Source organism: Primulina tabacum, chromosome 10 (genome assembly GCF_025594145.1).
Source record: "Primulina tabacum isolate GXHZ01 chromosome 10, ASM2559414v2, whole genome shotgun sequence".
Taxonomy (NCBI): domain Eukaryota; kingdom Viridiplantae; phylum Streptophyta; class Magnoliopsida; order Lamiales; family Gesneriaceae; genus Primulina; species Primulina tabacum.
In genome coordinates this window covers 1,108,193-1,121,952 of record NC_134559.1, presented here as the reverse complement: position 1 = coordinate 1,121,952, position 13,760 = coordinate 1,108,193, and the positions used below count along the sequence as shown (strand labels likewise).

Genomic DNA, 13,760 nt, shown 5'->3' with positions numbered 1-13,760 from the left:
TCCCAAGAAAAGGCAAAAGCCATGATATTTTTGCGTTGGCATCCCATGGCTTTGTGGAAGGGATTAAAAGAAAGATTCGAACAAATGAATTTAGTGAGAAATCATCAGGCACGACCCACTGGTTCAACGGCATTTCCTGAAGTAAATGTCGTAAGCAAAAATGAATTTAAATCTGGAAACCAAAATCAAAGTTATAAACAAGATTTTGGTCGTGGACGAAATCTTGGTCGTGGTCGTGGTCGTGGATGTGGACGTGGAAGTGGTCGTGGACGCGGCCGTGGTTTTGAAAATAATCGAGATAGTTACTTTTATAACTCATCTCAAAAGAACGTCCCAAACCATCCACAGAAAAGGCATCATGAAAATATGAGTGTTAATGAGAATCACTCAAAAAGATATGAAAGTTCTTGTTTCAGATGTGGTACTCCAGGACATTAGTCCCATATTTGTCGAGCCCCTGAGCATCTTTGTAAACTTTATAAAGAATCATTAAAGGGGAAAGAAAAGGAGACCAACTTCACTGAACAAAGTGAATCTTTGAGTGATTTAACTCATTTTGATGCTGGAGATTTTCTGATTGATTTCTCAGACAATGATCAATTTGCTGGTGGAATAAATATGTAAAATATTTTATGTGCCCATATGATAATGTTTTATTGTGTGCTATATTTTTGCATTTTATTGTCAGTAATTTTATTTCATTGCATATATTTTTTGAAGTTGAAATATGGAAAATGCTATGAGCAAAGGTGAAGTTTGCATACCCGATAGTGGTACAACGCACACTATCCTCCGAGATAAAAGATATTTCTTGGAACTAAAACCAACAAAAACAACGGTGAATACAATATCAGGTCCTGTAGACTTGATTAAAGGATGTGGTAAAGCACAATTTTTGTTACCTAATGGTACAAAATTTTTGATCAATGATGCTTTATATTCACCACAATCGAAAAGAAATTTGTTGAGTTTTAATGATATATATTCCCATGGGTATGATACTCAAACAATGAATGAAGGGAATGAGAAATATATGTGTCTTATCACATATAAATCAGGAAAGAAATATGTGATTGAAAAACTACCAATGCTCCCTACTGGATTGCATTATACACATATAAGTCCCATTGAATCAAACATGGTAGTTGATAATTCTTCGATATTAACCAATTGGCATGATCGATTGGGACATCCTGGTTCAACAATGATGCGAAGAATTATAGAAAATACACATGGTCATCCACTGAAAGACCAGAAGATCTTTCAGAATAATAAGTTTCAATGTAAAGCATGTTCTCTTGGAAAACTTATTATAAGACCATCACCAGTCAAAATCCAAACTGAATCACCAATGTTTCTTGAACGTATTCAGGGTGATATTTGTGGACCAATCCATCCACCATGTGGACCATTCAGATACTTTATGGTATTGATTGATGCCTCCAGCAGATGGTCACATGTATGTTTATTATCAACTCGAAATGTTGCATTTGCAAGATTACTTGCTCAAATAATAAAATTGAGGAATCAATTTCCCGATTATACAATCAAGAAAATTAGACTTGATAATGCTGGTGAATTTACTTCCCAAACTTTCAATGATTATTGTATGTCTATGGGAATCATTGTTGAGCATCCTGTTGCTCATGTACATACACAGAATGGATTGGCTGAATCATTGATTAAACGTCTGCAAATGATTGCTAGACCAATGATAATGAAAACAAAGCTCCCTATTTCTATATGGGGACATGCAATTTTACACGCTGCTTCATTAATTCGCATCAGACCAAGTGCATATCATAAATACTCCCCATTGCAGCTTGCATTTGGTAAAGAACCAGACATTTCTCATCTGAGAATTTTTGGATGTATGGTGTATGTGCCTATTGCACCACCGCAACGAAAGAAAATGGGACCTCAAAGAAAGGTTGGAATTTATATCGGTTATGATAGTCCATCAATCATTCGATATCTTGAACCTCAGAAAGGCGACGTGTTCACAGCACGTTTTGCTGATTGTCATTTTAATGAGGAAATCTTCCCAATGTTAGGGGGAGAACAGAAACATACCGAAAAAGAAATTACATGGTATGTATCATCATTGTTACATCTGGATCCAAGAACAAAACAATGTGAAAAAGATGTACAACAAATTGTACACTTGCAAAGAATAGCAAATCAAATACCAGATGCATTTGCAGACACAAAAGGGGTAACTAAATCATATATACATGCTGCAAATGCCCCTGCTCGAATTGAAATTCCAAAGAAACAAATGGAAGATACTCATGATGTCATTAAACGCCTGAAGCGTGGAAGGCCAGTCGGTTCAAAGGATAAAAATCCTCGAAAAAGAAAATTCATAGAGAAACACGATGATCACAAAATAAAGAATGTCGTTTCTGAAGAAACACATGATGATCACAAAATAGAGAATGGTGTTCCTGAAGAAACACAGGATGATGAAAATGTTCTGTCAGAACCACAAACTGACGAGAATCATGAAATCTCTATCAATTATATTAATACTGGAAAAATATGGAACCGAAAAGATATAGATGAAATTGATGATATATTTTCTTATAATGTGGCAATCGACATCATAAATGATAACGAAGATCATGAACCAAAATCTTTTGGTGAATGTAAAAATCGGCAGGATTGGATAAAATGGAAAGATGCCATCCAGGTTGAATTAAATTCGCTAAATAAACGTAATGTTTTTGGACCTATAGTCCTTACACCTGAAGGTGTAAAACCTGTTGGATACAAATGGGTTTTTATTCGAAAGCGAAATGAGAAAAATGAAATAGTAAGATATAAAGCTCGACTTGTTGCACAAGGTTTTTCTCAAAGGCCTGGAATTGATTATGAAGAAACGTATTCTCCTGTGATGGATGCAATTACGTTTCGGTATTTGATTAGCTTGGCGGTATCTGAAAATTTAGAAATGCGTCTTATGGATGTTGTTACAGCTTACTTATATGGATCACTTGATAGTAATATATATATGAAAATCCCTGAAGGATTTAAGATGCCTGAAGCACAAAGTTCAAAACCCAGGGAATGTTATTCTGTGAAATTACAAAGATCATTATATGGGTTAAAGCAATCAGGTCGAATGTGGTATAATCGACTAAGTGATCACTTGATGAAAAAGGGATATGTAAATAATTCAATATGCCCTTGTGTTTTCATTAAGAAAACAACATCCGGATGCGTAATTATTGCTGTATATGTTGATGATTTAAACATCATTGGAACGAATAAAGAAATTCAAGAAGTTGTGTCATACTTGAAGGAAGAATTTGAAATGAAGGATCTTGGAAAAACCAAATATTGTCTGGGTTTACAAATTGAACAAAAAGAATGTGGAATGTTTGTTCACCAGACAAATTATACAGAAAAGATCCTTAAACGTTTTAATATGGATAAAGCAAATCCTTTAAGTACTCCAATGGTTGTTAGATCATTAAACATAGAAAAGGATCCATTCCTTCCATGTGAAGATGATGAAGATATTCTTGGTCCAAAAGTACCATATCTAAGTGCCATCGGTGCCCTTATGTACCTTACAAATTGTACAAGGCCTGATATATCTTTTGCCGTGAATCTGTTGGCAAGATTTAGCACATATCCAACAAAGAGACACTGGAACGGAATTAAACATATATTCCGTTATCTACGAGGAACGACAGACTTGGGACTTTTGTATTCAAAAGATGCTAATCCAAGTATAATTGGTTATGCTGATGCTGGATACTTATCTGATCCACACAAGGCACGTTCCCAAACTGGATATGTATTTACTCGTGGAGGCACTGCAATATCTTGGCGTTCTCAGAAACAAACGCTCGTAACAACTTCATCAAATCATGCCGAGATTATTGCACTACATGAAGCAAGTCGTGAATGTGTGTGGTTAAAATCAATGACCCAACATATCCAAATTTCATGCGGATTATCATCTGATGAGAAGCCTGTGATACTATATGAAGATAATGCTGCATGTGTTGCTCAAATGAAAGAAGGATACATAAAAAGCGACAGAACTAAACATATTCCTCCTAAGTTCTTCGCATTCACCAAGGAGCTTGAGAAGAATAGATGTATTGATGTTCGTCACATTCAATCAAGTGAAAACTCATCAGATCTCTTCACAAAGGCACTTCCTACGTCAATATTCAGAAAGCACATATATAATATTGGGATGCGCAATCTACGAAATTTGTGAAGAATTGTTCGTGTCAACATGAGGGGGAGTTTACGTGACTGCACTCTTTTTCCCTTACTATGGTTTTTATCCCAATGGGTTTTTCCTAGTAAGGTTTTTAACGAGGCAGTATAAAAACACGTAATGAAGACAATCATTATGATCATCATCACAAGGGGGAGTGTTGAAAAATATATTTAAAATGTGAGTATTGAATATTTGAATGTTGAATATTTGAATGTTGAAAATAAGAGTTGTAAATATTGAAAATTAGTGTGTGATGATGTAGGTAATGATGTATTTTATTTTTGGATTACTTGTAAAGATTTCCTATAAATAGATCTCTCATTTGTGAAGAAAATCACAATTGAGTAGAGAGAAAAATATTATAAAGTGTGTAGTTTGGTAAATTTTGAGAGTTTGAGATTTTTACTTTTTACCATAAATTTTTACTTTTTCACAACAATTTTAAGATTTCACATAACAAAAAAAAAAAAAAGAGCCTTTTTTGAGGTTCGAAATAGTATATTGAAAGCAGTATATATTATAATTATTAATAGAATTATTATCCTATTAATTTGGAATATTCTTCTATATAAAAGTATATAATAATTAATAAATATATATATATATATATATATATTTAAATTTCTATTTATAGATATAAAAAATAAATGATGATAATAAATAAATCAACAAATGTTTACGTGTTGGTAATTGCATGCATCCAAATCCAAATCTTTGAATTCTCTCGTGTGTCGCTCGTAATTATCTTCATATTAAATTATATTAAAATTAAAGTTTTTCATAAATTTAACTTGATACATCAATTAACCATCGTGTTTTGATGTGTTTACTTAATTCTTATAACTAGTAGTGAAAAATATATGGACTGCAACTTTTGGACGCATGCAACATATATACAGTTTTACATATATATTTATTAATTCAGATTATATATTATTCGGTACCAAGTTTTATGGCATATTTCACATCACACAAATTAAATTATTGAATTAAATCCAGCTTAAAATGGCATATATAGACGTTATAATTCATGCTAGTACAATATACATGGATACGAGCGAGACACGACACAATGTCTTTACTAATTCCAAATCAATCAAATTATACCAACACAGAAATTATTACAATTTATCTTCGACTCCAACTCAAAGTTTCAGTTTGTTTAAAATACATAATTTTTTGAAATTAGAAAACGAGCCTTATTTCAATATATATTTTTAAAAAATTATATATTAATTTCGAAGTCCAAAAGTCTCCCCAGCCCAGTTGGCAAAAACAATGAAACACCACTAACACACATTAGCAAACAAAATTTCAAATCATGCTCCAAGAAAACGAGCAGTCGCCCGGATGTTTCGCTACCTTTGCTAAGCAGACAAATTCCCCCATTCGCAAAGCCAACACCTCCAAAATTACTCCACCACCACATAATTCTAATAAATACAGAGACTAGTAAAAAATAAGTTATATATATAATAAAATATGAATCCTCCCTCTGGTTTTGCGCCGAATATGGCAGATTGTACCGCCTCTTTCTTCCCATTATATTCCTCCACCTGCCACCACTGTCTATCTTCACTCGTTTATTTTTACTACTCGATCGGCTCGTGTTTGTCTCGTTACTACACGCACACACATCGTATGTATATGTCGTGATGAGTGGGGATGAAGCCACGGGAAACCATTTTCTCACTCGCGTATGCCTCCTGCTGGGATGCTATCTAGCTGTATCTTGAGTAATTTTCTAGCATCTTTTAACTTTTGCATGTGCTCGGTTTAGATCCCTTCAATTTAATCTCTTTATTTCTTGCTTAAGAGTTTAATTTGCTGAGTGAATCTAATCTATACCCCTTTTCTTTCAGTTTAAATATGAATGCTTCTTGTTTATTTTACTTAAAGAATGTAAAACTGTCTCCATTTTCTCAGATGTTCATGAAGGCTTCAAAGTTAAATTCTTTATGGCAGATGGTTGATCCTTGATTAGCGATGTATGATAATTAACCATGTCTCCTTTCACGGTCACTTCCTCTTAAACTTTACTTTATATATATGATATATACATATACGATCGAGTGTGTGTACACAAAATTATTACTGTTTCTTTATTTTTAACTTTGTTTGTACTTATGCTTTATGCAGTCTTTTGGGACTAATTTGTGCTGTTCCCAAGTCGGATTGCAATTTTTGAGGCGAAGTTAAGAAATCTGAAGGTGGTTTTGGTAGAAGCAAGAAAATGGCACCAGAAAACAATTGGCTGTCGTTCTCTCTGCAATCTTCAGTGGATCAAATGCTCAACCCTTCTTCGCAGTCTGCAGACTCTCACCGTTTCTACTCCTTTTCTGATAATTTCTATGCCGATGGTAAATGAACATAAAATTTACATTTTATATTATATACATGCATTAATGTGCATGTACGTATGTTTGAGTAAATGATGGAAATTTTGCATATAACCCTCCGTGTTTCGGTTTGTTTGCTGAGCAGACCAAGTTTGAATAAAGCAGAAAGGACAACAAAAATGCACCCGTGTATCTCATTTTCCGTTCTTTTTTTTCCCATTCCAATCGTCATACTTTTTACGATCTTGAGCTTTCGTTCGGTTATATGTCATTTTAGACTCGATATTTATTGCATTTTTTTTTCGAGTTCTTCGCAGCTCATATCACTCTAATTTTTCCGTTTTTTTTTTTTTTTTTTTCTGTTTTCGTCCTCCCTTCCTACGGTCCTACCTGAAGTTGAAAATCATCAACCTGTAAGCTACATGGATTCATCGCAAGTGCAACCGCCGCCGAAGCTGGAATATTTTTTCGGCGGCGACTCAACGGAAACGCAAGATTCGAGTTTGACTCACTTATACGACCACTGCCACAACACTGGAGACGGCGCATCCGCCGCAGGCTACTTCTTCAGCCATGGAGATCAGCAGCAAGAACTCAATAACATTACTGGGTTTCAGGCATTCTCCGCAAACTCGGGCTCCGAAGGGGATGCCACGTCGTTCGGAGGGCAAATCCAATCGCCGGCCGAATCGGGAAACGAAATAGCGGCCTACTCTCAGTTCACTTTTACTGCTACAACTAATGCTTTATCTTTTGGAGTTAATAGTAAGAATGCTTTGGGCACCGAGAATAATGGTTGCAAAACCATTGTTTCTGTTGACTCTGATAATTCCAAGAAAATTTCTGATACTTTTGGTCAAAGAACTTCGATCTACAGAGGCGTTACCAGGTACTGATTTAATTAATTTGTTTTTCATTTCTTGATAACAATGTTAAGAACCCTTCTTTTTTCATTTGCTGAACAGAAAAAGTTGATTAATTTAATTTGATGGTGGTGGTTCTTGCAGACATAGATGGACAGGAAGATATGAAGCGCATCTATGGGATAACAGCTGTAGAAGGGAAGGCCAAGCAAGAAAAGGGCGTCAAGGTATATATTCTACAAAATTTTGGGTGTCAAACGAAATAGTGATGAGAAAATTAGGGTTCTTCGCAAAATTTGTTGTTTCAATCAAACTTTTTATGCGATGATTTATTGACTGGAATATGCATGCACAAAGTGTACTTCAATCTTTCACTGATTTGATCAGATGTGCCGCCATTTTTATTCATCTTCTGGGCTGACCTTTTTACAAATATATTCTACATTCTGGTTATTCTGTTTCATCCTTAGGTTTATAGGTGGAGATTCAATTTGTCCATGAGTTAATACGTATATATATCGAATCAAGAATTAACTCAAATTAGTTTCCAAATTTTGGAACGTGGTCTTGATTGATCTAGTCTAGTCAAACTATTTGAATGAAAAAGGCCAGTATTAAAACTAATCATTTATCTTAGAAATTCAAATTCCTGGAAAAATAGCACCAAGAAATTGAGTCGAGACGGAACAGTTTCGTGGTCCCCACACCTTTCTTTTGGTGCCCACACTGTTATACTCTACATCACAGCTAGACTTATTTTTCTGAACAAAAATGAATGAAATTCTGAATAATTTCAGATTACTTTTCTACCTTTTCTGTTTTCTGTCAAAGACCCGTGATGGTTTTGACCAAAGTTTCCATCCCCAATACGAAAATATAAATGAACTGACCTCGAATATGACAACCTCATCTTACGAATACTTTTGGCTATGTCTGTTAGATATTAGTGTTTGGTTTATTATTACATTAATTAGAAAATTGTTGTAATTAATATGGAAAAGTAGGGTCTATATGGCCTAAACAAATACTTCTCCATTGACATCTTGTTTACTACATTAGCTTGGACTTACGTGTGAGGCGGAAGTGTGCAGATTCATTTTACATGGCAATGTAGTTTGCGTATGATTTACCGTAGGAAGTGTGATTTTTGGCTAATTTAAGCCATTACACTAGCGATGTTTTAACGAGCTTTACTCTTTGTATGGACGGGGATCGAATTTTAAACTGGACGCTGCTACATCCTGGACTATATTCTGCAGTTTACTTGGGTAAGATACCTTGTTTGTAAGCTTTTTATGCTCTATATATGTTGTGCAATATAATTGTACGTGTCGCCATTATTTACGATGGACTCTCTGGGAATGCAGGTGGTTATGACAAAGAAGAGAAAGCGGCACGGGCGTATGATTTGGCAGCTTTGAAATATTGGGGTTCTACTGCTACTACGAACTTCCCTGTAACTTTACGTACTCTTCTAACTTTAATGATTAGTCATTTGGACTTGAGGCATAACCTAAATGTAATGGAAATATCCGCATTTTAGATCTCCGATTATAGTAAAGAAATAGAGGATATGAAGAATGAGACGAAACAAGAATTCATTGCCTCGCTTCGAAGGTTTGCATATTCTTATAAATGTTCTTGAGTTTTTTTTATCAATGATGAAAGTTAAATCAGATATGTCAAAATTTCTCATGAAAACTTATTGAATGTCGCCAGGAAAAGCAGCGGGTTCTCGAGAGGAGCATCCATCTATAGGGGTGTTACAAGGTTTGATATCTTATTGTACAGTATAGGCCTGTGTTCCTGTTGTCTTTTAGTCGTCTTCATCATTACAGTGTGTTGAATTTGTTTAGGCATCATCAACAAGGCCGATGGCAAGCAAGGATTGGTCGAGTTGCAGGGAATAAAGATCTATACCTCGGTACATTCGGTATGCACAGACATAATACTTTTATCTGTACTTCCTATTCAAATGATCACTTTTGATCGAGTCCATGAAAAAACCACATATATTTGCTTCAATATGAATTAAAGAATAGGAGCATTCTTGAACCGTTATGAATATTAGATTCAACCTACATTTCATGCATCATTCTCTACTATATTGCAGAGAAGATTGGAATTGTGCTCCAACTATTTATAATTTACTAATTTCATTATCATGATGGCAGCAACTGAGGAGGAAGCAGCTGAGGCATATGACATAGCTGCAATAAAGTTCAGAGGAGTAAATGCAGTGACTAATTTTGAGATGAACCGATACGATGTGGAGGCCATCTCCAAGACCTCTCTCCCCATTGGAGGAGCTGCAAAAAGGCTGAAACTCTCTCTTGAATCCGAAGAAACACAACCTATAAGCAACATTATCCTTCAAACTCCATCATGCAGCAACGTCGGCAGCAGCATCAGTGTTGGTTCAACCCCAACTGTTTCCAGCATCCCTTGTGGCATCCCATTCGACACTTCAGTGCCCTTCTATCACCACCACTTCTTTCAACACCTCCAAACAAGCAATTCATTTGGGACCGACTCATCTAGCACAGTCTCATCCATGGTTACTCTGATGCCGTCCCAACCGGAGTTCTTCATTTGGCCTCACCAGTCCTATTAACAATACTAATCTTCTACTGATGTTTAGTAACTGTAGTTTTTATTTGTGGGATTTGTGGTATCTAACCCGGTAAGAGCTAGGATAAGTTTTCACTCTTATAAAAGGCTTTAGATCTTTAGGGAGAAGCTGGAACGCTGTAAAGTAAGCTTATTTTCATTAAGCTTTGCCCATAACATGAAAGCTGAAAGATGAGCAGGGGCACCCTGGTTATGGATTAATTTTCAACCTGTTTTCCATTACTGAATCAGCTCTTGCCTTTTTCATGGCTCATTATACGAAAATCTATTCATTACTTTTATCACAGTAACGTTTATGGCATAGTTTCAAAGACGAAGAGCGAACAAAATCTTTTAATGATTTACACACGAGATACTAGAGGAATTTGTCAGTCTCTAAATTTCTGCCTTCGATCTTCTACTGTTATACATTCTCTGAGCTGCCGAGTCCCTTTCAGTAATGATTCCTCTTACATTACCATCTTTACCACAATGAGCATTTTCTTTTCGGGCATGTAACGCTAAATTGAAGTGATATCATCCACGCATTTTTCTTATTTCCGCAAATGTAAGAATTATCTCAATACCATGGAAATGTTGTATATTATCATAATTTTCGTGAAGTTGTAAAACATAAGCCAACCAAGTCATGGGGTTCATCGTCGTCTACTGTAACGCCCCGAAAATTTAAAGGTCCACGCGAACCATATGCATACGATTTATTAAATTCTCTTGTATTGTAATTAAATGATTTAATTGCATTAATTACATGTTTAAAATATATTTTTCTACATGGTTGCATTAAAATGTATTTTTAAAGGATATTCGAGTTGCGATCGAGGAACGGAGATCGAGGGCTGAAAAATAAAAAATAATTTTTATTGGTTAATTGTTTTTAAATTATTAAAAATATGGGTGTTGCTTTTTCTTATTTTTGAAAATATAGGGTTTTGAGATGATTTTATACGCCGGGACGTAAATTTTATCGGTGTTGGCTTTTCAACAAAATGCGAGCTTTTTGGCAAACCCGGCTAATAAATTCACAAATTTATTTAATCAAAGCTATGATAATATTTTATTTAATCCTAATTAAAACTAATGGGCTTAAATTTCAAGGCTTAATAGGCCTAAAGCCTAGTTAGTGGTTAATTAGAGTATATAATATATTAAAAATCCCAAAACCCTACACCTTGCAAAGCAAATTCACGGCCACCTAGTTTTAAAATTCTGAAAATTCTCTCAAGCACCTCTCCACACCCACTTCACTTCACTCGATGCTTTGAGGAGCAATTCGTAAGGTTCAAGCACAAGTACAAGCCAAGGTGTCCCTCCGTTCTTCGTCGTCAACAGATATTCGAGCGTATTTAACGCAAAGGCATGCCATATTTCTTTCCTTCAAAAATCTATCACATCATAATATTTATTGGAATATGATTTGAAAGAAAACAAGACACACAACTTGATATTTTCTTAACTATGCATATATGTGTTCTAAACTCTTGATTTTTCATCCAAAAACATGTTTGTTTTGTTGTCAAAGGGGCTGCCATGATTAGTAATTGTTAGGGGATGTTTTTACATGTTTTAAAGAGTCCTAAAACACACCAGAAACGTTGCAATCAGGAAGAACCAAAACTGAAGGCATGAGCAGCAAAGTAGGGGCCGAAGTGTGTTGGGTTGTGCAAGAGTCAAGTGGCTCGTTCTATGCATGGGCTGTTGGGGCTCGTCCAGGGGCAGTGGGGGTCTCGGTCTAGGGATAGGAAGGGTCCTAGAATGGCTAGGGTTCGAGTTCTAGGCTTGTGGAAGGAGTCCACCCGAAGTGGGACTCCTCCCATCTTCACGCACAGGTTCTGTTGAGGCTGAGAAAAAGGGGCTTGCGGATAGCCTGGGGGTGTGCCAGGTGGGTCCTTTAGGGTCTAAGGATGATGGGCAAGGGCTGGGCCAGGGGCTGGAGTAGCGGTGCTGGCCGCTGGCTCGAGAGGAGAGGGAACCCGTGAGTTGCAAGGGGTAGTAGCGCAGGTTGCTGTCATCTGGTTCAGAGCTTCCCTGCTTGGGTTCAGGGGGCTGGGTCGGTCTGGGCTTGGTCTGGGCGTGGTCCAGGGAAGGTTAGGTTCATGAGGGGTCGAGCGATTCACAGCTAGATGAGTCCTAGTTCAATTAGGAGTCCTGTGGCTCAAGGATAACACACGCACACACAGGGGCAGAACTTGGGTCAGTTTCCAGGAAGGTTTTGTGCGGCTTAGGGGCTGGTTCTTGGGCGTGGGGCTGGTCAGTAGGGTTCATATATGGGTTGGCTAGGTTTTGGCTCAAGGTGGCTCGGGCGTGGCTCAGGTAAATTAGGAGATGGCTCGGTGTGTTCAATTAGGTGTCAAAAACGAAAATTAAAAGGCTAAAATTGAATCCATGGGTCCACGGGTGTGGCTCATGACTTGGAAGGGTAGAATAAATCTTAAAAATGCTATGTTTAAAATTTGGGATTAAAATAACGAGTTTTGGGTTTATTCGGGATTTAATCGCCGCACGAAACGTTAATTAAAGAATTAATTGAAATGCCTAGTTTAAGCTTTATAAAATTATGAAAAATTAGGTTTAAGCTTAAATAATTATTATAAGTCTAAGTTTTAAATTTGGGAATTTTATATTTAGGTTTGGTTTAATTCGGGATTAAAACGCATTAATATGTTATATTTAAAGATTAATTTAAAAACCCTCGATTTAAACTAAATAAAAATATGAGAAAATTCATGTAAGCTTAAATAATTATTTGTGACATGATTGAGTCAATGAAATTAAGATAATATCAAAAACGTGAAATTTTACGTACAGGGGTAAAACGGTCTTTTTACACCTAAAAATTAGTAAACGTCATGGCAGTGTCCTGAATGCTGTTTTATATGTTAATATGATTATTTTCAATGATTATGGATGTTTATATGGTCATATGTCAATTTTAAATGTTTATGGATTTTTAAGATAATATGTTTGATGCTTTATGATTTAATATGCTAAAACGTTTATTTTAAATATTTATGATTTAAATGTTTATTTTAAACGTTTACGATGTTAAAAATGTATATTAAAATGTTCATCGATGTTTATGATTTTTAATATGTTAAGTTATGATTTTTAAATGTCTATGATTTTTATGATTTAAATATGGGCATTTAAAAGACATGTTGCATGCTTGATTTCAAAATAAAAATGATATTATATGCATGTTTTTATTAAGTGATGATAACATGTTGAAGGACGTGAAGAGATTGTGACTACTACATGTTGGAAATATCGTGAGAGTTATGGTCCCAGTGGGAGCCCGACAATCGTTTTTCCGTTGATACGAATACGAATACGATGATATGATTGGAGATGTCGTGAGGGAAGAAGGCCCCAGAGGGAGCCCATTTATGGGAAAAGACCCCAGTGGGAGCCCCGAAGATCGTATTTCCAATTACATGATATGTTAATAAGTAGGCCCAGGCCCAGTTGACCGGTGAGAGTGTTGCTGGTGTCCCCGCCGCCCAGTACTGTGGTTTCTTTAGATGGATCCATCGCCCAATACGTTTAAGAATACGAGTCACAATCACGATCTGAATTCAACAAACACGAACATGAACATGAATACGAATATGAATATGGATATGAATATGGATATGCATATGAATATGAATACGAATATGAATATGAATATGTTTATATTTTTATGAA

The 13,760-nt window shown here is 35.8% G+C and overlaps 1 protein-coding gene across 2 annotated transcripts; it reads left to right on the top strand.

Moving 5' to 3' along the window:
* The first annotated feature begins 5,853 nt into the window (after window positions 1-5,853).
* Window positions 5,854-10,316, top strand: LOC142506251 (AP2-like ethylene-responsive transcription factor AIL7). 2 transcript variants are annotated; one of them, XM_075619453.1, is made up of 11 exons: window positions 5,854-5,979; window positions 6,170-6,231; window positions 6,383-6,603; window positions 6,979-7,471; window positions 7,590-7,672; window positions 8,705-8,713; window positions 8,813-8,901; window positions 8,989-9,062; window positions 9,165-9,215; window positions 9,302-9,369; window positions 9,620-10,316. In XM_075619453.1, exons 3-11 carry the CDS (start codon window positions 6,477-6,479, stop codon window positions 10,057-10,059), a joined length of 1,434 nt encoding a protein of 477 aa, XP_075475568.1. In that variant the 5' UTR covers window positions 5,854-5,979; window positions 6,170-6,231; window positions 6,383-6,476; the 3' UTR covers window positions 10,060-10,316. The 2 variants fall into 2 exon arrangements, with proteins under 2 accessions (XP_075475568.1, XP_075475567.1); XM_075619452.1 differs by having other exon boundaries at window positions 9,302-9,378.
* The last annotated feature ends 3,444 nt before the right edge of the window (window positions 10,317-13,760 follow it).